The 27,047-nt window shown below is 39.6% G+C and overlaps 1 protein-coding gene across 1 annotated transcript in view; it reads right to left on the bottom strand.

Moving 5' to 3' along the window:
* Positions 1 to 27,047, bottom strand: part of HSD17B12 (hydroxysteroid 17-beta dehydrogenase 12) — an 83,063-nt gene that overhangs the window by 19,058 nt on the left and 36,958 nt on the right. Inside the window, 3 exon segments of the mRNA XM_036383828.1 lie at positions 8,334 to 8,378; positions 9,256 to 9,320; positions 13,996 to 14,106. Of these exon segments, the coding sequence (XP_036239721.1) occupies positions 8,334 to 8,378; positions 9,256 to 9,320; positions 13,996 to 14,106 (221 nt within the window).

The following is a 27,047-nucleotide window of genomic DNA, read 5'->3' as shown; positions in this document are numbered from 1 at the left end:
TTTATTTTAATCTTCAAGGATAAAGAATGATTTGGACTGATTTTAAGACTAGTTCAAGATTGGAAGAGCTTTTATCTGATCCAAGTTTTATGATCTGTTCCACAGATCCCTTGGCAAAAAGCAGCATACTGTTTCTTGCCTCTCAGGGCAGTGGAATGCCACATATCATCTCCACAGATTGGCACATGGACGTGGACTGGAACTGCCTTCCCTTAGGCAACCCATAAATGATCTGAAAAACCAGTACACAATTTCCCAGTAGTGTAGGGGAGACCCCACATTTGAAACTTTGTCATAAATCCACACAAATGCATTCATGGTCTAAATCCAAATTGCAACCCACCAAGCAGCTCTAACAGTTTATCACAAACCTGCTGGCTACTAAAATATGCTACAATAATTGGTGGACTTACATAAAATAAAATAAAAACTATGAAGCCACTGACAGCTGAAATACAACAATAGGTACACAATTTGGAGAGAAATCAAGAAGCCTCTCACTACCAACTGTGTTAAATGGTTTGTTTCTAAAGTTCAGCTGAACAGGCAGTCAGTTTTTTCCCCTCCACAGAAAAACACTGATGGCAAAACTGGATTTCATACTCAACATCACTTCCATTTGTTTCACTAAAATTCTTATTTTGAGGGAATTGCAAAATTCTGTGAAATAGGGCAAAAATTTCTATCAGTATTTGTATACCTTGTGATGTGTGAAAAAATGTATTTATGAATATTCAGTACCTTGATGTGAAAATACTGTTATTTTTAAAGAGCAAGATAACAGAAGGCAGAGCTCTGAGTCAGCCTCACCTGACCCAGCCAACTGCACACTCAAAGTGCACGACTGGCAAAATACTGGCAGGGTATTCTGCAGCCATCCTCAGGTCTGGCAATTTTATACACTCTACACACATGTAAAATATTTTCAGCATTAATTCAAATAAAACAATCAATAGCAGACATGTAGTTTTATCACTAATAATGGTGTCAGTGGTGTCTAACCCTGCTTGCATTGTATGATCCTTATCCAAAACAGCCAAACCAGTTAACACTCATCTTCAACAGCTGTAATATCAGACATGCCATTAGGAAAAACAGCAGTTCAAAACCAAAACATCTAGAACTGAATAAATATCTCCCAGATAAAGAATCTAAATTTCAGCTAGATCTTGTTTAGAGATAGTCAATTCTATAATGGTGTGTAGCTCGTAAATGGCAAAGCCTTGCAAGTCAATCTATAGGAATTTGCATGTAGGATGTCAGAGAACTTTACAGTAGCGTTTGTTTCTTTGAAGACAATTTAATACAGGCAGAAGGAAGTGTCAGGAAGCCTAAAGGAGAGGCTGGGAGGTACCCTAAAAAGAGTGCCTTCAGTTGGTGATTACTGATCATGGTTAGGCTTCCTTCACATAACCTTTTTTTATGAAGGAATACTATTCCACAGAAATGTGTGCTACAGTTGAAAGTATGAATGAAAACTCAGGTAATTCCAGACGAGCAGTTAAGCTACATGAAAACTGCTCATCCAAAACAAAGTGGTTTTTCTTTCTGAAAATTTGCATTAGGGCAGAGTGAGCATGTGCATCTGACAAATTGGTTCAGGACAGACTACTCAGCACAAGAAGTTGTTCATCTTTGATATTTTACAGGGTCTGGCTAAAAGTTATGTTTAGCACACAACCATGAAGAGTGGTTGGTGCACTCTATGTTTTTTGTGTGTTTTCCAATTATTTCACATACACTCATAATGCTACCACAGAGTTTGGGGTTTAGTTCCTTTGGTTTGGAGGGTTGCTTTGTTTTTAAGTCAACTTCTTTCACACCTACCTATCCAGATCTCAAAATTCCAGGATGCACAAGGCAAATTACTAACTTTAAGTAGAGATTGATTACAGACCAGTTCAATAATCTTTTATAGGCAGCTATCATTTCCTTATGTCCTTTCATCTGCAACTGCATTTATTACATTCCTGGCAAGCACTGGTTGCATTGTCCACTCTTCCTTACCAAACCTGTCTTCTACCTTCTAGTTCTGGAAAAAGTAACACCACTTTTACCCTAACAAAGCAAAGATTCCTACTTGCAAATACAAGCATGCACAGACTTATGGTTAGATTTATGTTCTAAAGCAGGCACTACAATTAAAAGCTGCAATTAGAGGACCAGCAAATATAGTTGGAAGTCATAACCATGGGTTTCCAGTGATTTTTCTTCAGAAGAAAACTTCCCATTCTTAGTTATCACTGCATTGTAGTCTTTTCTCAATCTGGTCCAATCAATAGCTCAGAAGTAGAGCCTTTGAAAAGAATAATAATATGCAAAACTTTGAACATTTTTCAAGTGATGTTACTCAGACTACTAAAATACAGCAGGCAATGGTGAGATAAATATTCAAAGTCACCCTATGACCTTATAACAACTGTTATACAACACCAGAAATCTAACACCACAGTTGTATATTTACAAATATAAATCATAAAGACAAATTATTCTATGATGTTACGACTGCAAGTCATTCTTTCCACTTCAAAAGAATATAATGGTACCCTTTCTGTAACTAGAGCTATACAAATAAAACAAAGGGTGAGGCTTGAGAATTTGGACAAGTTTGCTACAGTGTTATGCAGCTAAGAAGCTTCCCTCACTCAAAAACCTGGGGTGAAATTTTAACAACACAGAGTAACATAACTTTTTAAAGATCAGGAATTCCCTGTGGTGCACCCACTCATGCACAAAAACATCACTGCTACCATGAGACAAGTCCGGAGGATTCACACAAGCTCACAGATGCAGTAGCTGTTTAACAAAGTTAACTGGCACCCTCGCCCGCAGAGGGTACACTCAAAATCTAAGGACCTGTTCTCATGCACTGGCAGTTAAATTGATTGTGAGGTCTATTCTCAGCATCTCTAAAGTTTTTAATGTGTCTCTCTTGAAACAGTAACTTCTTAATGCAGCTCATACCCCAAAGCCAAACAAGAATTATTTACATTTGTAAAAACTAGCAAGTAAACCTGAGGTCAGCTCAACTCACACAGTAACTAACCCATGTGGCCATGTCAGGGGCACCAGACATAAAAAGGGAAGTATAAAAGTAACAGGGCATGTTCATTTTCAGTGACTTTCCTCTGAACAACAGTTTTAGAAGAGGAAGTTGTCCCTGTTTAGAGCCACAAACTTTTGGAGTCAAGTTAAAAACTGAAAGCTGTTGAAATAAGCATATTTCTTCTCTTGCACTTTACACATGACAAAGACTGCTCAAGTAATAAGGCTGAACTTTCTTCTCTTTTCAAGAGGCAAAATATGTGTTCGTGTAAACCCCAAATCTACAGAAAGCCACAGAACTATAGGATTTCCTTAATTTCTCCAAGTTACTTGTACTTTGAACAAAACCTCCCAGTGCTTCTCTGACTATTGCTTAAAAATATTTATTGCAGCTACATTTCCCTCGATCCAGCTTTCTGTGTAACACACTCTCAAGTTCAAAGTCAGCAAGGTGGGAAACCACAGCACTGAATTTCTCCCTTGACCATCTGAATGATATGCATGACCACCTTCACAGGAGGCTTACTTGTTTTCCAAGCACTGGTAACTGTCCCTCTCTGTTTTAAACTTGTATTATGTACTTGGCTAAATCATCAAGCCCTTCTTTGATTATGACTTTGTATATAAATGTAAAAAATCTCTTTGCTAGACTGGAATACACACACACACACAGAGTGATCTCTTCTTAAAAGTCAGTGTTGCCACTGTCCTCAGAATTATGTTCCACTTATTGTGACCCTTTCCACAGAAAATACAAAAATTCACATAGGGTTCTTGCAGGGGACAAGCAACTACCACCTGATTTCTGGTAAGGTACCTTTACAGATGCAGTATTAGGCTGCACTAGCCCATCTGAACATACATTGGATGCCATTTCCTACTGTCTTTTCAGGACTGCTGCTCCCCAGGCTTTGCTTCTTTCTACATACAGGCCTGCATAAGAATATTTCCCCTCTTTCTCAAATACACTAAACTTCTGCTCCTCCTTTCAATTTTATATTGGTTTTGGGTTCTGTGTTGCTTTCTTTCCTAAACTCAGTTTCAGACTTTCTAGTAGTCATTTCCATGTCCTGCCTGGGATTCACAGCCTGGTGGTATTCACCTCTTACTTCTCCTCCATTAAGGGGGCAGCTGACACCATATCTCTCAGTTAAACATGAAGTATTTAAGTATTCTAAAATCTCGAGAAAATTAAAAACATATCAAATATGACAACAAAAATCCTTGATGTAGCAAGGATTTTGCATTGACACTCAGTATAAAACATGACAACTACCACAGACACAAGGGATGGACATGGACATAATTTACTCTCCTGCTTCATCTGTTAATGCCAATTTCCAAGCAAAGCCTGGCCTGCAAGCCTAAAATTTGCATCCCCCCACAATATAATAGCCTGCAAACCAATTCAGCTCCTTGCTTAATCAACCGCTAAGCCAGCACTCCCTCAACTATTTAGTCCTGCTTATTTTTCAAGAGAACATAAGTTTATGCCTCACTCCCAATGCAATTAGCATATTGTGATGCTGCAAGAGAAATAACAAACTTGCAGTTCCTTCCATATCAAGTAACTCTTGCAGCTTTCAAATGAGAAACAAGGGCTCCTGGAAGTATTTGAAGCTATTCTCTGTGCTCATTACCTACCCACTTTTTCCACTGGACAGCAGTTCTAGCACCCTTGGCTTTCAGGACATTAAGCCAACAGCCAAACCAAGTTTGTTTTCCCAAGTGAAACTAAAGGCTGTAGAATACAAAGATGAATAGACTCAAGAAAGTTAAAGATGAACACTTGAACACTTGCTGGTTAATGAAAAAACCCAGGGATTTTGACCTAATATTTCACTCAATGCCACTAATATTTGTGTCTCAAAATGCAAAAAAATATCCAAAAGTTGTAATACAAACCCACATTACCTGAACTGCTACCAACAACCATTAAAGTTCTGCTATTTAAATCCCTCCAGAAGCTTGAGATGAGATTATGACAAGAACCATGAAACTACATTTACTACCTCATCTTCTTCCTCATTTATTTGTCAATTCAATCCTTGTATATGACTGTATTAAGTCTCAGGCTCTCCTGAGAAAATAGCACAAATGAAAAATTTTCATTCTATTTATGGCATCAAGACCCATAACACTTATTTTTTTGTGTGTTATATGAAGACCAGAGTAACTCCTGCACTGCACATCACCATAAAAATGTGATTTTGCCCAGACTGCCTAAAAAGCATCTACTTTGGCTGGGGGAGAGAATGGTATTTTGTCAAATTTTTAACCAGCATTTTAAAAGACATGAGATTTTCAACATGTTTCAAGTAGTTTTATGTGGCTTATCTTCAGTGATGTACAAGGCACTGTAATCAACACTTCATGCCAGACTGAGTGAACCCCAAAATTGCATGACTTCGTGGTTCATGGGTGATCTAATCCAACAGTGCTCTAAGGACATGATGGGGGCAGGCAGGGGAGCATGGAAGAAGATTTGGGAAAGACAGAGATTTTAAAAAGTCTGACTGGAAACAAATTTTCCAAACAGCTGCCAAAATTCCATAGTATTAGATACTTTGCAGCTGGGAAAAATACTGAACAGCGGGACCAACTAGGCTGCAAATTTGTCCTGTGAGGTGAAGATGTCTTCTCTCTCAGTGTACCCCTTCTCACACACTGCATATCCCCTAGGAGCTCCAATGAGCTGACTAATGAAGAAAAAGATGGATCAAAAAGTTAGGGGATAAGCATTATGCTTCTAAACTGTCTATACTTAGAGCAATAAAACAGATTTCAGCATTTCTGTGCTAATTATCCAGACTTTCCTACTGCAAGTCCAAGGGGTGTTTCAGCCAGAACTGGAGTTACTTGACACACACACCAGAAGAGCTGTGCTGTCCAAAAGGTGCTGCTGATGGCACATGGTGCAGCTTACTGAAAGGACAGGGGATATCAGCATCTTTTAGGCTCTGAGAAAGGCTGGTCCAAAAGCCAAGGAAGTGGATGCCAATGCTCTAGAAAATAACAGCACAAGTTATATGACATCTCTGAAGGATCTGGAGATACTGTGGGTAGAGTGTGAACAGGTAGTAGCTCTGCTTCTCCTGTACTTTCACATTTCAGCAGACCTTCAGCTTCTTGCCTAAGAACTTGGTGCTCTCTTCCATCACAAATTTGATGCTATTAGTCAGACAAGAAGAGAGAATATTTTTATTACTGTTTTTAAAAACATACCAACACACATATATAAAAAAGAGATGGTATCAACCTCAAAAACAGAACTAAATATTCACAGGATTACATCCTAAAAGTCTACATAAAACGATACACAGACTCCTCATAAATTTATTTTTTTCCTACCATGATTCTCTAGTTCTATGGGTTCTCCTGAAAAAGTGTCTTACAGATGGCACACATCTCTAATGTGTTCTTCTCCCCAAATCACTAAGCATCTGGCCTGCCTACTGTTTAATTACACAACACGCTCGTGCAGGAGAAAACATTTGCAAGCTTGGAATCTTATGCTCAAATTCTGATTAAATGCAGTAGCAGAAGTTATTCACAGTCAAGGCAAAAGTTTTCAAACAGAAGCAAAAAACACTATTAACACTCAGCAAGCAGATCTTGAGTAAGTTTCTGTATGTGCAAAAATAGCCATTTTAGAAATCTGAAGAGGTTGAGAGGATGCAAATTTTACAAGAAGCTGTATGACAATTTTGTAAAATTGTTGATGAACACTGACACTACAACTAAAGCATGAGTCTACTTTGGAAAACAACACAGTCTAGCTGCATCTCTGGAACTTCAGGTGTATGCTGAATTAAACTACTACTCTACCCTCCCATCTTCAGAAATACATATTGAAGTAGTTCATCTGTAACTTTTCTACTCTAACAAAATGCTCCCAGGAAGACTGGCACCCCAAATTCTTTTATCACTGAATAGTGCACTCCCTCTGCTGGCACAGCACAGACCTCACACCTCAGCAGAGGAGGTCCGTGCATGACACTTCTTCAGATGTACACCTGATGCAGCTCTGTTAACTTAAATGACTTCCTTAAGAGAAAACTCATTAATAACTGACCTCTCTGATTAAATCCTGTTGGGGGACAACAAGACACCATGGGTTGGCCTTCTTGGTCAACTGGAAAATCTGTACTTGTCAGGCTCACAGTCATTTTCCAGGTGAAAGGCTTCTGAAGACTCACTGTTAAGAGCATTTCTAACTTTCCAACAAGTAGTTCTGAGATGTCAAATCAAACACACACAGATGTAAGAGCTTGCAGCAGCAAGCTGACATCACCCAACTCCCCAATTCAGTCATGCAACGGCTGCATTTTCATTGTTTGTCTATGTTTTAATAAAGTGTGAGAATCTTATTAAAGCATTGTTTTAAGAGGTGCTGTGCCTCCTCACATGGAAACCAAACAGAGTTTAGACTCACCAAAAGAACCGTACTAGATGAATTTAGTACTTGACCTAATCAGAAGAGCTGCAAAAAATCTTTGGAGCCATCTTTGAAACTTCTAATATTTTAGCTTTGAGGCAGAAGGTTAACCCTCAGCTGATAGAGATACACTGTTATGCAGTGTATTCTGTATGCAGAAGGTTTAGCAGCCAATAGTCACAAGGAGTTCCATCAGCACACACTGGTAATACACTAACAGCATCCCTGTGACGTGTAAGCAACTATTTCCTCTGTCTTTTTTAAGCTTTGATATACTAAGATGAAAATCTTATTTTTGAATGGGCCTCATGTTAATCAGCAAGAGAACAGCCATATGTTTTAGCCTCAAGTCATGCTGATTTCTTCTCAATAAAAACTTCAGTTTAAATATCCAAAAGTGAAGGTAACTTCTGAAGTAAAGTTAATGCATGCTTCTGTGAGTTTGGTTTTCCTTCTTGCTCATATATTTTGCAGAAAAAAATGAAGTGCCTTCTCACTATAGTGTACAAAAACCTTAGACATGCAGAGATAAGGGCTGCCCACCCCAAGAAACACAGATGCAGGGGAAGAAGAAAGAAGCATTTACAAGAAGGACTAGTAGAACAATTGTCAAAAAGCATTAGGTGCTGTTTTATGTACTTACCTTGCTCCTTTCAAATAGCTAATAGGCATCTTTGCAACAAATTACATTTCACACATCAATCAGAACAGTCCAATATTACAATTAGAACCGCTGGGTTTCTCTCCAAGACAAAAAGTGAACCTGTAGCCTAACAGGTCAAAGTAATTCCCTCACTCAACTGAGTCTTGTTTTCTGGTTTTGAACTATCAAGAAGCGTTGCTAACTTACCTTACAAACAGACATGATGTTAATGCTGACCATTTTGTCGATCGTCTGCAAGAAAACAAAGTTTTGGAGTTTACTCATTTTAAGTTATTTGAACAATATTTATACATCCTCTGGGTTTAAGTGCCAGGATAAATTATCTGCCTTTCTTCCTTGCCTACCTGCTTAAGTATCAGGAACAGTGACAGGCTTTCAAAGCAAAGTCTGTGAATTGCTCTTGGTCAGGTTTCATCTTTGATTAGGGACTTGCATTAAATATAGAACTACACAGGTGTATCACACTGACACTCTATTTCCTAACACTATTCAGTACTTATGAATTTTAATAAATTCTTACCTTTGACACGTGTTTTAAAATTAACTACTTATTTTACTCTTCACCATTTCAGTGACTTTAAGTGTATTTGGATATATTTAGCAACACTTAGGCAGAAAACACAGTGGACCCAGTGAGCTAGAGGGGTTTCAGAATGAAAATCGTGCACCAGTGAAATTGTTCATAATCAGAGTCTTCTATGTATCCAGTACAACCAAGATTGTCCCTACATTATAAACTGTCTAAAATGGTCATATTAAGTTTTTAAGTGTTATGGACTATGCAGCTTTCATCCATGAAATTGCTTGCTCCCCCCTTCAGTCACATAAGAAGTGCTCCAGCACAAGCCAAAGCAGCTCATAAACACCAGCCAGATGAGACCAGGGACAGGAGCAGAAGCAGCACGGAAGAGTACGTAAAGAACACCACCAAAAAGTGAGACTGCCATCATCAGCATTGTGTTACGCTGCTTATGGAAACCTCCAAGCTTTTGAACACTTAATTCTAATCAGAAAACCTCATTATGTGGGTTCCTTAACCAAACCTAAATACTTCTGAAATATCTGCTAACCCCAGTAGAACACTAGAAGGTACCACAAAAGCACTTACCTTCTCCAGCTCTGGAATATCAATAAAATATTCAGGATAAGCATAGGATATTCCCACATTGTTGACTGAAAGAAAAGGATGAATGAGATCACTTGGATGCCCCCTGATTAATGGCAATTTTCAAGCAATTAAATGCTTAAAATGTTGCATTTATGACATTCTAAGTGCTTTGGCCGAGTTTCCTTCAGTGTAAATATCCCCGGGTACCCGCGGTGGAGGGCGGGAGCACACGGACGGGGCATTTTAATGTGTGAGCGTTAATTCTGCATTGTTTACCAGCTGCCGAGTTCAGCGCCTCGCACCCACGCCCCACAGCGCGGGGGCCCGGCGCTGCCTCTGCCACCAACGGGGGTGTCTGCGGGGTGCCGAGGCAGAGAGCAGCTGCCTGGCGGGACAGCGGTGAAGCCGGTTTCACACCCTTCTTCCCGCTCAATCAATACCCCGAGTGCGGTAAGAGCCCAGCCGCACTCCCCGCGGAGGGAGCGGCGCGGCGCGGCGGGGCGGGGAGCGGCGGGCGCAGTGCGCGGCGCGGCCGGCAGGTGGCAGCAGAGCCCAGCGCGGCGCGTCCCGCGCCCCCCGCCCCGAGCGCCGCCGCGCCCCGCGGGGGTGGGGGGAGCGGCCGCCGCCGGGGACCCCGCGCCGCTGCCCGGCCTCCCTGCGCGGAGATCCCCCGCGGGAAACCCTTCTCCCCGTCATCCCCGCACCTGCATCGAATTACTTAAACCTCCTAGATCTGGGTTTTTTCTATACTTTACACTGGCACGGTTTTATTCTCGGACGTGAAACCAACAACCCATTCTCTAAATCCCAGCCCCAACAGGAGAAAACTTCTAATTCTGTTCGAAAACAGAGCTGCTCTGCAGCCTCGAACTCCACAGAGCACATTGATATGGAGACAAAAAGCAGCAACCAAAAGGGATCTCCGCTTCCTAAGTATCTGTTGTTCATCTTACGCAAGTGAATCGCGTGACATGTGGTTGCTGTGGCAACATTTTACATTTATATAGTGTCTTACACCCCAGAGAATCCCAAAGTGCTATGTATGCTCAGCAGCACTGTGCACCTCCAGGCAGGAGTCTGCACGGGGACAAGAAACGTCGTCAACAGGCACTGATGCCTTTTTCAAAAAATAAAATAAAATAGCCCCTCCATCTGTGCCAAAAGCTATTGTTTTAAGACCCAGCCTGAAAGGTAATTTAGGTATCAACAGAGATGCAGGATGTGCAAGAAACAGGAGAAGAGATTCTGGCAAAGTGCGCCAACTTCATTCGGAATTCCCTCAAGCTCTTTTAGTCCAGATCTTAGTGTATAAATGGAAGTTCATTAGTCATGCTGTGTGTTTCAAATTTTTAACTTTTAGATAACCTTTAAAAATTGAGGTGAGGAATTGAGGGGAACACGGAGTTGGCAAAATCCCAGCAGACATTTGCTATATTTAGAAAGAGTGAAAAGTTTTTGAAAGGAAGACGATACAGTCTGGCTACTGCCAGAGTGAACCAAATTTTTTTCTTCTTTTCATCCAAAAACAAACTATTTTTTGTTCCATCTCTCTTGAAAGAATTTTGGCTATGAATTGTGGCAGGGTTATGGGACTAATCTTGGCAATTCTGTCCAAATTTAGAATGCTTATATGATTCATGCTACAGAGACAGTCACACGGAATTCACACCCCTTACTGCTGACTGGGTCCCATTTTCTGCAATCATCTCTGCTGCAAGTTTGTAACAGACCATTAAAAAAATCAGGTTTTGGGTTGCATCACCATATTTTACCTAGAAAAAAATGGATAGCAACAGGGTAAGATACTGTCCAGCACAAACTCCTTTCAATAATCAGAGCTATTTAAGAATGGCAAAAGGAAGATTTCCCACCTCTGCTTGTTTAACATATTGCTGTAGCTAGCACATGTTCGAAGTCACTGACAGACGCTGTTTTGAACACACAGCAAAACATTATGCAAACTCTTTTAGCCTTCCTACGTGGGTGAGAAGAAGCTTCCAAATAAGAAGTTTACAAGGATTTCAGTCTGTATGTACTTTAGTTAGACTCTGTGCAACTCCATAATTAGAAGCTCATTCTTGAGCAGTACGTGTGGAGACTCCTATGACTCTGAGTATAAGATTAAAAAATAATCAGCACTGATCACTGGTAACTGTGCTGTGCTACCAATGCTTCTCATACCTACTGTTCCAGATGAGACCAGAAAGAAGAAAATATGCTGGAACTTGAGAACTCAACCCTTATGGCTGTTCTCATTTAAATCCATGTTTTCCCTCACACTAACATGGAAAATACAGCTCAACAAAAGCTACATTCTGGATTCCAACAAATATTACAGAATTTAAAATATAAGGCACTAAAGCATGAGATTAATTACCATAAAAGCATTAAAATACTATCCTCTACAGGAGTAGCCATCATCTGTGTGGAAAAATTACATTGGCAAATGGTTGCTATTAATACAGCTATGTCTGGGGGAAAGCAAGTACCCACATATCATGTAATCTGGTGATCTTGGGCACAAGATCTACTAAAACTGCAGGGGACTAGTCAGAATAGAGGTTTTTGTAAACCTACACTGACAATGGCTGCAAGAAAAACAAAAAAGCAGAGGAACTCAGCTAGAGAATACCCAACTCCAGAGCATTTAATTGCCATTTTTGCCATGTTTTTAGCCAAGGTGCTCAAGCAAATAAAAGCAAGAAGCAGGCTCTGTTTAAGGAACGTGCTTTGTTTTCCTGTAATGAGCTTACACAAAATTTGACACACACACACACACTGCTTTAGTGCCCAGTTTGTGCAAGGCTATAAAAAGTCAGATTTTCATTATTTTGTAGATCACCATAACCTAATCACAACCTAAGAAATAATAAAAACCCTTCCAGTGTGGATATGTACCTAGCACAGTAAAAGGTTTGCTGGTGTTTTGAGACATTTAAATCCTCTACCAGTCTGCAGCAATTGCTACGTGACAGGCAGCTTGCAAGCCTTACAGTCCCTCAGTGGATTTTGACAGGACAGATTAGAATGTACATTAATTTTACTCTTCAAAGTTTCTTTGGAACTTATTTCCTTCAGAAACAAGAAACAAGGCATTCACAGCTGTGTCACAACTACTCTTTACACAAAACATATCCTTGGCAGTTGAAGTTACTTCAATGGCTTTGAATTTTTATAGCGATTAAATGCTGGATGCCATGAGTTGTATGTACTCAAGTCTGTTAAAAGTAGTAGGGAGCATTCTGGGGTTTATCCTTTAATGTTATTTTTTAATTGCATTTTTATATACACTATTTTCTTAAGCATTCTTTTCAAACATTGTATAACAAGATTCATCTATTAGCAACAAAGTTAATACAGTATATTATCATGTATATAACAAATTTGTTTTGAAATACGCCTAAAACACCCCACAGTTAAAGCTCCAATTACTGCACTTCAGGTTAGTAAAACGAGTTTTGTAGTGAGGAGTGCTTTATCAGATGACAGGTTCTAGTAGATGTCTGAGCCACATGATTTTTTTCATGTATTTAACAGGTTCTCATCCCTATGCTGACTAACCACAGAAATACAGGATATGCACAGATATATGTTTTTCCAAGGGAAAAAAAAAAAACAAAAACAAACAGAAAACCAATAAGCAATTGCTGCCTTTACCCCCCTGTTCAAAAAGGATTCGGGTAAGCTGCTGGTATGCTGAAAATCTTCTTAGCTTGTGATAAAACACCTATATGAAATCACCTCAGTTCTACATTTGACAAAGTAACTGGAGGGATCACCTTGCCTTTTCAGGGACTCCCACACCACCTACACTCCTGTGATGTAGCAATTGTCCTATCAGCATATTGTCCTATCAGCAAAAGAAACACAGCTTACCAACATGGACAGAAAAGTCTTAGGACTTTGGAAGCAGGAGACAGTTACTTGATGTTCTATTGTAATGACTGAATTTCAACAGCTCTGTAATTAAAAGTTCATGGCTCTCCCACAGGGCTGTACTCCTAACTGAGTATCTCCTGAGCTAAGTATGTGAAGCTTGCTTAGGATCTAAGATGGCATTACATCATAGAATCAGAGAATAGTTTGGGTTGAAAAGGGACATTTAAAGGTCATTTAGTCCAATCCCCGAGACATCTTCAGCCAGGTCAGGTTGCTCAGAGCCTCATCCAACCTGGCCTGGAATGTTCCCAGATATTGGGCATCCCCCACACCTCTCTGTGCAACCTGTTCCAATGTTTCAATATCTTTTCTTCTTTATGCCTAATCTAAACCCACACTCTTTTAGCTTAAAGCCACTGCTCCTTGCAACATGCCTATTACACAAGCCCTGCTAAAAAGTGTCCCCATCTTTCTTACAAGCCTCCTTTAAGTACTGAATGAGCACAAGAAGGTCTCCCTGGAGAGAGACCTTCTCCAGGCTCAGCAACTCCAAGTGTTCACATCACGGTGCTTGCAGTCACAAGCTGCAGTCAAAGGCCTTTAACAATCACAGAATAACACACTGAACACATTCAATAAACATCACAAGTTCCTAGAAAGTAGGCACACATGCAAGCACCATCTCATGTAGTATATCAACAGCAAGCTAGAAAACATCTCAAGCATGCAGCAACATAGCCCTAGTCAGACAAGTAACAGCTTTTGTGAATTAGTCTCAATAAACATGAACATGGGAAGAAGTTAGTAGGCACGTCAAGACAAAACACCACAATGAAAGACTTAGAAAGATCAGATACAAACCTAAAACACCAATCTCCAGGCCTTCCAATCCTGATTTGATTCCATTGTAAATATCTTCTCTCTCTCCAAAGTCTGCGACAATGACTTTTGTTTCCACTTTGTACTTCTCCGCTAGAATAAAACAGTTTTGAGAAGTCTGAAATAGTTTACCGTTCAGATATTAAGACTGTATCAGTTATTAGGTTTCACAAAACATTTTAAGTAGCTAGCATTACACAGGAACATTTCCAGCTCTGCAAGGAATCCTTGAATTTTAACATTACCTGCACAGAAGTTCATTACGTTAAGCTACTTCTGATGAGAACAAAAATTCTCAAATGATTCTGCACATTTTATTTCTAAGAGACAAGAAAGGTGGCAAGATAGCAAATTATACACTTTTGCATAGAACAGAAAAATGGAGAAATCTGGAAGCACATGTACACAACAGCGTTCACGTACAGCTTGACAAGGACATTTTTTTTCAACTTAAGCCAAATGGCAAATTAATTGCTTCAGACCAAGCAAAACAATTCTGTATTGCCCTCCCTTTTCATTCTTACTTCTGGTCCCATAAAACTTTTTGAATCTTTTGTTTTTTGAACATGTACCAAAAAGAGAATGTGTGGGTGAACAAGAAGAGCAGAACTTCAAACTCGATCATTCCAAAGCCCTTCTGATGTGCTGTCATCTCCAGCCTTACTAGAATAGGAAAAATACACGCAGGCAACTACATTTTGAAAAACAAGAAGGAACGTAGTAAAAATACTTCATATAAAAAGCAACTCTGCTTTCATCAAGCTAAATTATATTGACTTAAAAGCAGTACAATGTCCTCTCAGACTTCAAAAGAACAGAACAGTAGCTTAACATCGCAGCATCTCTGTTCTGCTGCGCCCGACTCCCACCCTAGCATTCCTTAAGGGACCTGTATACAGCTCGAGAAGAATTTTGCAGCACTTTGCCCCCAGAGCCATTCATAAAAACCAGTGCCATGTTAAAGGAAAAGAATCATTCACAAAAAAGATTAGAAGCAGCCAGATTCCCATGATGCTCCTTCCCATTCAAGGGAAAGCCGTGACTCCCATGATCCTGCCATCCATTCATGCAGAATCATGAATCTACTGAACTCGGTGGTTTGCTCACTGCCTCCCCTCCCCCCCCCAATATCCCTAATGGCAGATGAAATTATTTCTGCTCCTTTTCCCATCCTCAACCTCTTCATCTCTCCCAAACAGCTGCATTGTTTAAAAATCCCCTGAGAGATGTTGCTATGTCAAATGACGACGTAAATAGCATTAAGCCCCTACTGCAGCAGCAGTCTTGTGATCGCGTCAGAAGAAAATCAAGTTCAGCACTGGAGGGGGGGCATAGAAATAGTCTATTTTTGAACACAGCTGCTCTAATGTTTAGCACACACATTTGGTTTTTTACAGGACACAGTATTAAGGACAACATTAGAGGCTCATCTCATATGTGCAAATGGACTGGATGGGCAAAGCCCAAGTCACACACTTTACACATGTGCCATTTTTAACTGTTTTGTGGGAGTGCAGCTGTTGTCACTGCCACTCAGATGCTTTGTGAAATGCAAGCTGTTTAAAGGACCCAAACACCATTCTCACAAACTTGCTCAATTGCTACTGTCCTTTTTATACTAAACACTCTTCATTAGGATTGCTACCAATCCATCTTTAAAGCTTCCTGAAATCACTGCAGAGATACTGAGAGGACAAAGTAAACACAAATCAGAATACTATAAACAGAAATAATACTATAAAATATATACATATTACTATACATAACACTATAAATATAAAACAAAAATTGAAGTGTTCACACTACTATTTATATAAGGCCCTTCTTTGATCCTTTAGAAAATTAGCGAAGAGCCATTACACTTATGGTAGTTAAGCAATACACCTGTACAAAGCTGCAGCATCCTTTGTGGGCAGAGTGCACAGTACAAGGTATAAAACCATGTGAGAAGTAGAAGGCTGCCCACTAGTATAGCCAGAGTGGACAAGGTCTTTGTGAAGTTGCTCACGCAAACACACAAGACTGTCTTGCCCCCGCAGATACCACCAGCTGATCAAACCCTCCCTTCCCATTTCACATCAGCTTCCAGGTATCCTGTAACTTTTTCATATCCTGTGCTCTGTCCCAGAACCTGCAATAGGTGGGAGGATCCCCTACATCAGAGAAAAGACTACGAGATACACCTGGAAAACCAAATGACAATGCAAATAGCATTAAGTCACTTCCGTGTAAACTTGGTCTAGTAGTCAGAGCACGAGGTGCAGAGAAGAGCAGGTGTACTCTGCTCTGCATGAAAAAATGGAAAAGGGAATTTCTTTGATCTTAAGGATTAAGATGTTCTCAAACAGATGGGCTGCAAGACAGAGTAGAGCACACTCCTATTTTATCTACCAAAAAGACACTGAGATGTAGAGTAATAGAGAAAGAAGCAAACAGGCTATGTCCTCATCCAGGGTATCTAGGATAGCAGGTATCTGGGCTACTGCTGTCCAAGAGAAAATCTGAAACTCCTTAATGGAGCTTTCAGCTTGAGGACCAGGAGATACTTGAGAGCCACAGGGAGTGAAAGGAGGGTATTAGCCAGTTTTTGCGGCCACAGCTAGAGGACCTGAAAGAGCTATTACCTGCCAGCATGTCCAGCATTCCTGATGATACTTTGAAAAGTGGATCTGATGTTTTGTCTTTGGAACTGGTATTTCAAATACTCCTTAGCAGGAGACTAAATACTACAAGCACCAGGTTGTCAGCAGTTGTGCAATGGTCAGTCATCACCTATCCATAGGATGGGAAAGGAAATTCAGCAGATCTCCTTCACAATTCCCAATTCTGACGCACTAGTGTCCTAATCATCTCATTTACTAAAATATTCAGTTGAGACTAGTATTGACCCTACAAATAAGTTTTAACCTAAACATTCACAAGTCCAGCTAATTTACAGGGTCTGTATTACCTTAGCCAAGACATCTGATCATTTAGCAAGATACCAACTGTGCTCAAAAGTATCCTGGTAAACCAAGAAAAGCAGACATGATCCTCTGCAATCACAGCATCATTTGAGAAGTAAGTTGTTGACCATGAACAAATTTTCACAGCTGTGGAAAGGCTAAATGAACCAACAGTCCCAATAGTGATAGAGCAGGCTGGTGTAAACAGTGTACAAGACAAAAAGATGAAGTGAACTTTTGCAGAAGATACGGGGATGTATTCTTCCCAAGATCCAGAGAGCAACCCAAAAACACAGACTCCAGAGGCAGAGGCACAGTGCAGTCCAATACAGTGGTCATGCAAACAAAAGCAGTACATAAAATACACACTGAAAGGGGAATATAAGACAACTGAAAAAGTGCCTATTTTTGCAGTGGTAAAAGAGCTACTGACTTACTGAGTCACGTTGCCATTGTGCGTTTCTGCACAATACAGGATGAGACAGTCTGGAAACAAATACACTATTTAACTACATTCTTCACACCAACAGAAGTACCAACACTTTCACATACAAACCCTTGAAGGACACATTACTTTCAGTATCCTCAGAAGAGGACTCCAAATAGCGCTTGAAACCTTGGCTAAGGTGTTACTTATTCCAAATAAGCATAAGAAAACCTTACAACCATCCCGAACAGCCAACAGGACAACACCTGCCTGATTTCTCATCTAAGATCGTCAGTTACAGTATCAGTAGGTGAAGCTTAATTCCAAAGGCCAGATATGTCTGACTTACAGGAAACGTATCCAGTCTTGCTATGCAAGGAAAATTCTAATCTTAACTATCGGGAGAAGTAGGGCACACCTTGTCTACTAAAAAGATTCACTTGCAAAATAACACCACATTGCCTAGAACATCAGGAAAAAAAATCACACTGTAATTAAAAAAAAAATAAAGCAGAAAGCTAGAAACTACAGTGAGCTACACTAAATAATAACAAAGGACTGTAAAATGGCTAAGAGACAACCGTTTTCAATTTTTTTAAATTTGTTTTAAAAAATTTTTAAGCTTACAAATAATTGAAATCAGCAGCCCTCCTGAAATCTTGGTTCTTGGCGAAGAAAATGCTAAGGAAGTTTTCAGACACAGATAAACTGCGCCTGAAAGAAGGTTCCCCAAGAGGAGCAAGCCTGTGTATTTTGATGCAACAGCAAACAGACACCAGTTTGGTGGTCAGGAGAAGCAGCTCAGTTTACCAAAGAGAAGCAGTGTCAGGGTGTCTGTCATACAAAGTCTTGCTGGGACACATGAAAATTACAAGATCTTCATCCCTAATAAAATAACATTAGCTCTTGAACCACCTGTTTCAAAGCAGTTAGCTGGAACGGCTTGAATTTGCACCTTGAGGCAAAAACAGTCAACTTTGCAACAGAGAGGTTTGAGATACAAGGCCCACACTGTAAGCAGGTAATGGGGATGGTTCTTCCAAGATCAGGGAAAGGACATTAAAAACTCTTGCTAGAACTGAAGCATCTCACTACTTTACATTCAAAGCCAATATAAATATTGCCATCACAGTGATACAGTACAATGCAACTGCTTGCAGAAATATAAAGTCTCACTTAGTCTTTAGCTTCAGGACAGTCAGAGATTCTAAGCAGTAGAAAAATAGCTCTCTGTTTTTCATCATACAGGAGAGGACAAATTTGTTTAGGTAAGGAGAATCAACTACATCCACAAATAAAGATGCCATCTTCCCAGTATCACTGCAGTGGTAAAACTCATCCTAATCCAGCACTCAGTCTCCAGAAACAGAGTTTGTAACCTTTCAATATAGGGTAAGAAGCTAAGAGATGAAAGCAAAACATTAAAACCTCCTGCTTTTTAGTACTCTATCTAAGCAGGACAGAGATGAAGAATTTAAGACTATAGAGTGGCTGCTGAGAGCTCTACAAAGTATTTGGTTGGTTTTAAGGGAGAGCTATTCATTTTGGGAATGTATCCAATTCGGGACTTTCAGAGTTCACAGAAGTAACTCATAGTGTCATGGATGGATGAATTTGTTTTCCAGAAGTATCAAGTACTTCCAGACTGGTGGTAGCAGACTGTTACTACACAGTGATATATTCATCATGTAGAAGCATGTTAAAATCAGCTAAGTAAAAAGAGAGCTAGTTTTTTCTGAACATTTTGAAGGGTCTGAAACTCTAAAGCCGAATACTGATAATCGAAGGAATCAGTAAAAGGAAGCTCTGTTGCACCTGTTGCAAAGGAAGCCTATGCTGTTCCTGCACAGCTTAAGATGCCTGCCTACAATTTAACAGAACTTGCTATGTTTCCATAAATTGTTTTAAGTATATGCATATGAACACTTGGTCAAGCCTCTAGGAATAGGTTCCAATTCCTTTCATTCAAGTACACATGCAGGACTTCCAGGGAATTCCTTACATACCGCAATAGTTGCACATGTAATCTCACAGAAACAGCTTCCTTAAAAAGAGAGAATATTTTTTAAAAATCTAATCACATAGAACTGTGGAGCAGATAAAACAACGACAGACCTTAATTTAAATGTTCTGTTAACTTTAAGTTTCAATATACACAGACATACAAAAGTCAGTTCATCACTTCTCAGCTTTCACAGATGACTTCAGCTCTCCAAGCCAAAGTCCAAAAACCACTGAGCCATTTGGGTGCATAAGTTTTTAATGTGTATGTACAGTACTACAAAACAGAGGGAAAACACACTTTATTAATAATTGCCTCCATTTGCTCTCCTCTGACTTCCATTACATCAAAATACATTACAATTTCTAAAACACACTAACCAAGTCAGAAACACATTCTGAGCAACGCAGGATCAATCAATAAGGCCATTCACCCAAATATTATGCTCAGCATTGCAAGCTTTTCTAAATCAAGCTTGTTCTAATTACCAAGCTAACTAAAAACACAAAATCAAGCAGGCTGTGACAAACAGCTGCAGAGGCTGGCAGCCAGGGGGGCTGCACACTCGAGTGCTGGCAGTGTTTGCAGTGCCTGCAGGCAGCCAGGCGAGCTGAGCGCGGTGCTCCCCACGCACCCCTGGCCCCGTGTGCCAGGCACGGGGGGCTCCCAGGCCCCGCACGTGCGGCCGCCCCTGTGCTGTGCTGTGCTGTCAGGAGTGGTGATTCCCAGAATAGCTCTCTGCAGCACAGCCCCGAAATATCCACTCTGGCTGAACTGCACAAGGAGTGGCTAGGGCACAGTCCCCAGCTATTTCAGGGGGATGCACAACGTGAAGCGTGGGAAGGTTGCTATTGTGTAGTAGGCAGCTTCTCAAACTCCCCTTCCTCTCCTCTTTCCCCAACACTATTTCCAACCCTCCTATGATTTTTTTTTTTTTAATATTCATTGATGTATTTGTTGTTACTAAGCATGAAGAGAGCTATTTTTCATTCACTTAATCATTTTAGGAAGGGCATATAGACTATTTCCCATACTTCCTGTAACATTTCCTTTCCCTTAATGCCATTATTATTGTCTGTGACAATGTGTACACCTGACATTTGTATACATGTAAACATGAATTTTGCATCACTTTTTGCAAAACGGAGTCTAAATTCTTCAGCCATATACTTATTAGAACAGTAGTTATTAAAAAAAACCCAACACCTTTTTTTTCAGATTTAGGCTCAACAGAATGCATTTCAGAAAGACCAGAAAAAATACACTGAGAAGAATTTAGTGTCACTTATAGAGACTGAAAGGTGTCATACCATGGATTAACAAAAAGAACTTGTGCCCTCACTCTCAAGTCAATTTCAAGACATTTAAGTCAGTCACTCTACTTGAATTAAAGCACATTTTAAAAGGGAAACAAGTTTCTAGGCTAATTCAGCATTATCCTTTATACCTCCAATTCAGCATCCACAGTAAAATGTTTGCTGTATCCCAAAGTCAGGCACTTAAAAGGACAAGTTTTCAGGGTTCTCCAAAGTATTACTTGTAAGGAAAAATCCATTGTTAATTAGTCCCCATCTACTGCTTGAAAAAATAGAGTACCCACTCAGGATTGTAAGTGTGGCATATGCCTAAGGAGTTACAGCAGTCATACTTTTATCCAGTAGCTACACAAATTTGAAAATTGTTTATTTCTCATATTCAAGGATTTTTTAAAGAAGAATTTGTTGTGCAGAACAAATCAACTGAGTTTCCTTTCTCTATGAAGAGCTACTAACTAGCATATTTTTTCCTCACCACAACATATTCATGAAAAACCATAGAAGTGATTATCACTATTTCCTCAGTAGAGAAGTCTATCAGGGATTTTTACAGCTTTGACAGATAAAAAGGACTTGATGTAAGGGAACTTAACCTGCTAAAAAAGTGACATAAGACTAAAATACACATTCATAGAATGAAGTTGCAGAAGGAAGACAGAACAGTTTGCACCACACAGTCCTTTCTTGTGCCAGAGAGAGACTACTCCTTGCAGAGACACTTAAAAGGCCTGATTTTAAGTCCCTTGGTAATAGAGCTTCTACCAGTTGGCTTAAACTAAATTTTCAAAACAGATTTTCACCCAATCCAATGCGAAAAACAATCCAATACTTATCTTTTCATGTGCTGATGTTCAGCTTATTTTACACTGAAAGTGATAAGCAATAGATTGCAGCTTACATGTTAACAAAAGGTGTTCAAAGGCCCAGAGGCTCTTGTTTTGGCATCCCTAAAGGCTTATGTTACAGACAGGTCGTTAGCAGAGACAGGCATTATGTTTCTGAGCATTACAGAAAATGCAGTGTATCCTCCCACACAACTATTGCCAGGCAGAGGCAGCAGTGACCCCAAACATTTGCAGGGAAGACAATTCCTGGTTGTTCAAGTCTGGCTTTCAAAAGTACCAAGGAAGTCACCTGCCCATTGATCCAATTACCTAACATGTAAAGCTTTAAGACTCAAGAAAGCATTAGGTCCTAGAGTTAGTCCTGATCCTACAGGCACAATATACAGAGTATGAAGCTACTTCTGCTGTGTTTATATTCAGACAAGGAAACCCAAAGTCCCAAATTCACATTTTAAATAACCTTCATACATGCCTTTCCCCGGACTTCCTGGGTTTATGAACTATTAATAGGTACTGCATAGAAACACACTGGCAGTGAGATTCACAGCAAGAACCTTCTTTTTGGAAGAAACTCACTCAGTCCTATCAGGTGTGAAAAAGCACCATCTCCTAGAGCTTGCTAACTCACCTACTGCTTTGTGGAACCCCTACACTGACCAATAAAGTTCCTGGTTTTCATCCTTAAAACCACCTGTGACACGTGGTCTGTTACTCCATATGTTGACAGATGATATGGAAAGGAAGTCCTTCTGCAAGGATATCACTGGTCATCTGCAGAACATTTACCTGTGTATGGTCCTACCAGATTGCTACCTCAAAACTCTCCAAAGAGGTGAAGTAGTTCTAGGACTGCATCCTGTAGTTTGCAGGGCATCTGTCAAGTGTTGCTCTTTAAGTATTCTGTTCAATTTCTTTAAATGAATCCAGACAAAATGTCAATGAGAAAATTCAAGAGAAGACCATAAAAAAGAGGGACTAAGTGGGAAAAATATCCAGCCACAGAAGCAGAATTCTTCTTAAAGAAGAAAAAAATTCAAAAGTAAAAATAAGCTCCCTTTCCAACAGCTCTCTTTTTTACATCAGGGTCATCTACTTAATTTATTAACAAATTAATGAAAATTAATTCAGTTTGAATCCTTTCTACAGTGCCCACCAACTGCTCCTTTAGTAAGTGGCTCACACAAGGCAAAACCAAGAGAACTTCCTTCACTTCATCCAAGGGAAACTTTCTTCAGAGATTAAATTCAAGAGTTTGTTATCAAAGACCCTCACACTACAACTTTATGTGAAAGGTGACTTCAGTGCATCAAAACAAGTCTAAAATATTTGAAGCCATTTTGTCAAGTTCAAGAAATATATGAGGATTTCAAGTATGTCAACCTGAACCTGGCTCAAGTAATAGAAGGCTACAAACATATTCATTTACCTTAAAATAGATCACAAAAGGTCAGAATAACTGCCAGATTCACTTTGTCTTCAAGTTAAGCTCAGGCAAGTGAATCTTGTCATTTCTGTGCAAAAGATGTCCCCTTCCTCTCAGAACTTGTCTGCACTTCAACCTCCTCTATTAAACACAAATATTCTTACTTGCCAACTCCAAAATGCGAGGAGGATGTACTGGGGTGCAGCAGAGAGGAAATCTGAGAGACAGGGCAGAGATGAAGGAGCCAAGTGCTCCAAGGGAGGTGCAGGTGAGCATCTGCAGGGGTTAGGTTTGTCATGGGGGCATGGCCCATTTGCTGCAGTGGGTCATGGTGAGGGATGGGGCACAAGCACAGGGGTCAGCAACAGGTCTGCTTCAGGATGCTGCCCACAACCTGGGGCATCCTTTCACCAAGAAAGCAGAAGAAAATTGTAAAACGCACCCACCTAGGAAATGGGGAAGATACATTTCTGGGTTTGGCACTACATCCCATTTTTGTACTCAAAAATCATGCCAGAGTATTAGAACACAACAGATCCTGAATATAAGCATGAGAGTTATCAGTTACTGATACCCAAAATCTTAGAGTTAGAGAGTAGTTCAAGATGAAGCTACCATGACCAAGCAACTTAGATACACTGCACACTGGGCTGAGGAAATGTATTGGAATGAAATAGCTACATAGATTTTTGCAAAATTACCAAAAATCTTTATTTTCTTATAGAAGAAACTTGTATTTTCTTACAGATATGTAGCAGAATCCAAGTTTTGAACATTAGTTCCCAATGCATGTAAGGCTGTATGTATGTAGTTCCCAAGTATGAAAGGCTTATAGTGTATTCCAATGTTAATTTTTGAGAATACATTGGAAAAACAATTGATTTCTCTAAATTCAATTAATTTAATTGGAGCCAATTTTATCATCTGTGTGTATGTAAAACTAAACCACCAACTTGAAAGCAGTACATAGGAAGTGACTTTCATTATATAATAACAGATGACAGAATCTGCCACGTTGCTTTTATATGCACTCACCTACAAGTAAGTAGTTACTCAGACTTGTAAGTAGAAACACCAGCAAGGAGTAGCAGTTTTCCTGGCTTTTGCAGCTCATGCTCAACTCCATAAAGTGTCCTGTGAAGGTACCAGCTAAAAATGGACACCAGTACCAAATTCTTTTGACAATTTCCCTATAGACAAACTGAAGTTTTTTCCTTGCTTATCTGGTCTGCACTACATTCTTCATATTGCAGCCCCTGGGTAATGAGTTTCTACAGCAAAGTAGTTCTCAATTCCCTCAGGAAAAACTTATCCAGTGCAGTAACTGAAGCTTTTCTGCCTGCAAATCCATGGTTCAAGAACCAACTGCTGGCACAGAGCACCTGAGATGTCTTGGACCATGCTCATTATTAAATACAGCAAATCAGGGAATAGACTCAACATGTGGCACTCAAACAATTGTCTCCATTCACAGAGAAATTTTTTTCCTGATCCTCCCTGAATGTTTGGAAGTGTTTAACAATGCAATGCATCAGACACTTCAGAAAAGTGGTGGAACAGTGAAGCAGCATGAACTAAACTAGGGAAGCCTTTTTTACAGTGACCTTAATAGTCTGTGCTTGTGCCTGACAACTTGATTAAAAGATCCAATATACTTCCATAAAACTTATATAATTCCTCATAAAGGTTGTCCATGACGACTGAAGAGGAAATTCTAAATTTTTTCTTCAGTCAGTAGCCGATACTCTATTTCTTAATAGAGTATCCCTATTATCCGATGTTCTCCCTATTCTATCCTATATTATCCCTATATCCATATTTCTTAGGGAACAAAAAGCAGAATTGCTCTTTTATGGCAAATCCTACAACACCTAAGTACTCTAAAAAAAAAAAAAGCTTTAAAACATGCTTGAAAACACAGTGAAAAATCTTTTAAAGTCTTCAAAAACTTGTAATTAACCCACTAATTTTTGTTGCTCAAACTGAGCTGCACATTCAGAACATCTGGTGTTCCCATAACATCAATTCAGCTACTTTAATGTGCATATGCACATTAAAAAAATCAGCTCCAGGTCAGCTGGCATTTAACATGCAGAAAGACATATGAGTATTTCCCTTATGATGGTGGTTATACAACTTGTAATTTGTAAATAGATGTCACACCTAGTAGAAGTCTACCCTATGAGCAGATGAGTCTTCTGAAGTAGAATGAACACACCTGAGTCTCAAAATCCCTGTCATTATTTATGACAGAGTGTATCTATCCATTCAATAGGATAAGCATGAGATTGATTAATGAAAAGGAGGAGCAAACTGAAAACATGCACAGAATCACACAACTCAAAGAACTGGAATTAGCTAAACATGTATTCTTCCTTAAAGTGATTAAGAGTCATTACTCAAGAGGAGCAAGCTCTATGCCAATTTGAAGAACAATGGACCACTATAAAGAAGTTTAAAGTTACCTTAGAAGCCTGCAAGGGAACCGTTTAGGTAATTACAGACTTAGCATTAAAAAAGTCACCCACCTTATATATGACAACATCTGAGCAGACTGCAGAGACCACATGGGACTGAATACAAGACAATTCTGTCCAGCTAAAACCTAGCAGGATCTGAAAGTGCAACTCAGGCTTGCTTGTTCATGCAGACTATCCTAATCCTTCAGTATATGCCACGATGAACAAGATATACTTTTCAGTAGCTCAGTGTTGTCAAAAGAAGTGTTCTGAAAACCCAGCATGAGTCATCTCATTTCAGAACGGTTTAGGAAAGGGAGCAGAAAAATGTTTGGGTGAGGCCTAACAGTAATTATGCATTACAGGCTGCTTCACATAGGGAAATGTACCTATTTTTTTAATCTGAGAACCTCCCCCAGCAGCTACCATGTTAGTGCTGAAGCTTAAAGGAGTAGATTTATCTATCTTGTCAGCATCATGCTTAATTCCCAGAGAGAAAGAGATACCCAAACTGTTAAACAAGGGGTTATGACCACTCTCAAGAAGCTTGCCACTTCATGCATAGGTGTTTCATTCCTGAACAAGACTATTTGTAGAAACGTCTTTCAGTTATAGTTTGACTTGGCAAAACAAGTTTATGTAACGTTGCTAGAAACGTGACTGCACATGCCCACACAAATGCAGCAAACTATCATCCAGCTACTGCAGTGAGCCACCAAAAAACACCACCTTGTTGTATCTTCCTTATGTACAGGCAGCAAGCTTCAGCAGTGAGACAGGTTACCCAGGCAGTGACAGCTATTCTGCTGCATTTACATTGTCACTACATTGACCAGAGTGTCACAGGTAGGTCCCGACACTGCAGTGACAGCTTTAAATGAAGGATACTAATGAACAATGCCACTTACTTCCAAATCAGTGGAAGATAGAGCTTGATGACAACTTTGCTCTAAGAAGGAATGCTCTCTACAACTTAAACATACACATAAGAAAGAATAATTTTCTGTCTAAAAAACACTTTGATATGCCATCTTACATTGGACACTAAAAGCCAGAAATAGTGACATCAATATCAACAGAACTGTATGCCCTGATTTACAGATCTAGTACAACAGCTACTGTTTAGCAAGTTGAAGTCCTTGAGTTTTTCAGTGATCCTTACTTACACTCAGCAATCCTTTACAACTTCATACAGCACAGTGTGTTGACTCTTGACTTAGGGGATTATGCTTTATAGTAAAACAGTGCCACTAACAAATACACAGAATTTTTAGTAAACTTAAGCCAAAATTATACATTTATGACCTTGGAAAGAGAGCAGTTCTTACCATTATCTGCATTACATACACAAACCATTTTAGAAAGCCTAAGCAAGACAAGGGAGGGTAGCACAGAAGCATCATCTTAAAGGTTTCTTTGCCCAACATCATTATGCTGAGACACCTGCTTTATAGTACACAACTTCTGCTTATCAAAACCTTTTCACATGGTTATATTTCTCACTTTATCTTGACATACACAGCACAAACTAATAACCTTGCATGAAATATGCCCTAATAAAAGAGATATAGATTAGAAGAGGAATTCTTGTGGTTTAGATTATACTTTTCTCTGATT

The sequence above is a fragment of the Molothrus ater genome, chromosome 6 (assembly GCF_012460135.2).
Source record: "Molothrus ater isolate BHLD 08-10-18 breed brown headed cowbird chromosome 6, BPBGC_Mater_1.1, whole genome shotgun sequence".
NCBI classification, from domain to species: domain Eukaryota; kingdom Metazoa; phylum Chordata; class Aves; order Passeriformes; family Icteridae; genus Molothrus; species Molothrus ater.
Note: the sequence above shows the minus strand (reverse complement) of the source record. Positions and strands in the feature narration are given on the sequence as shown.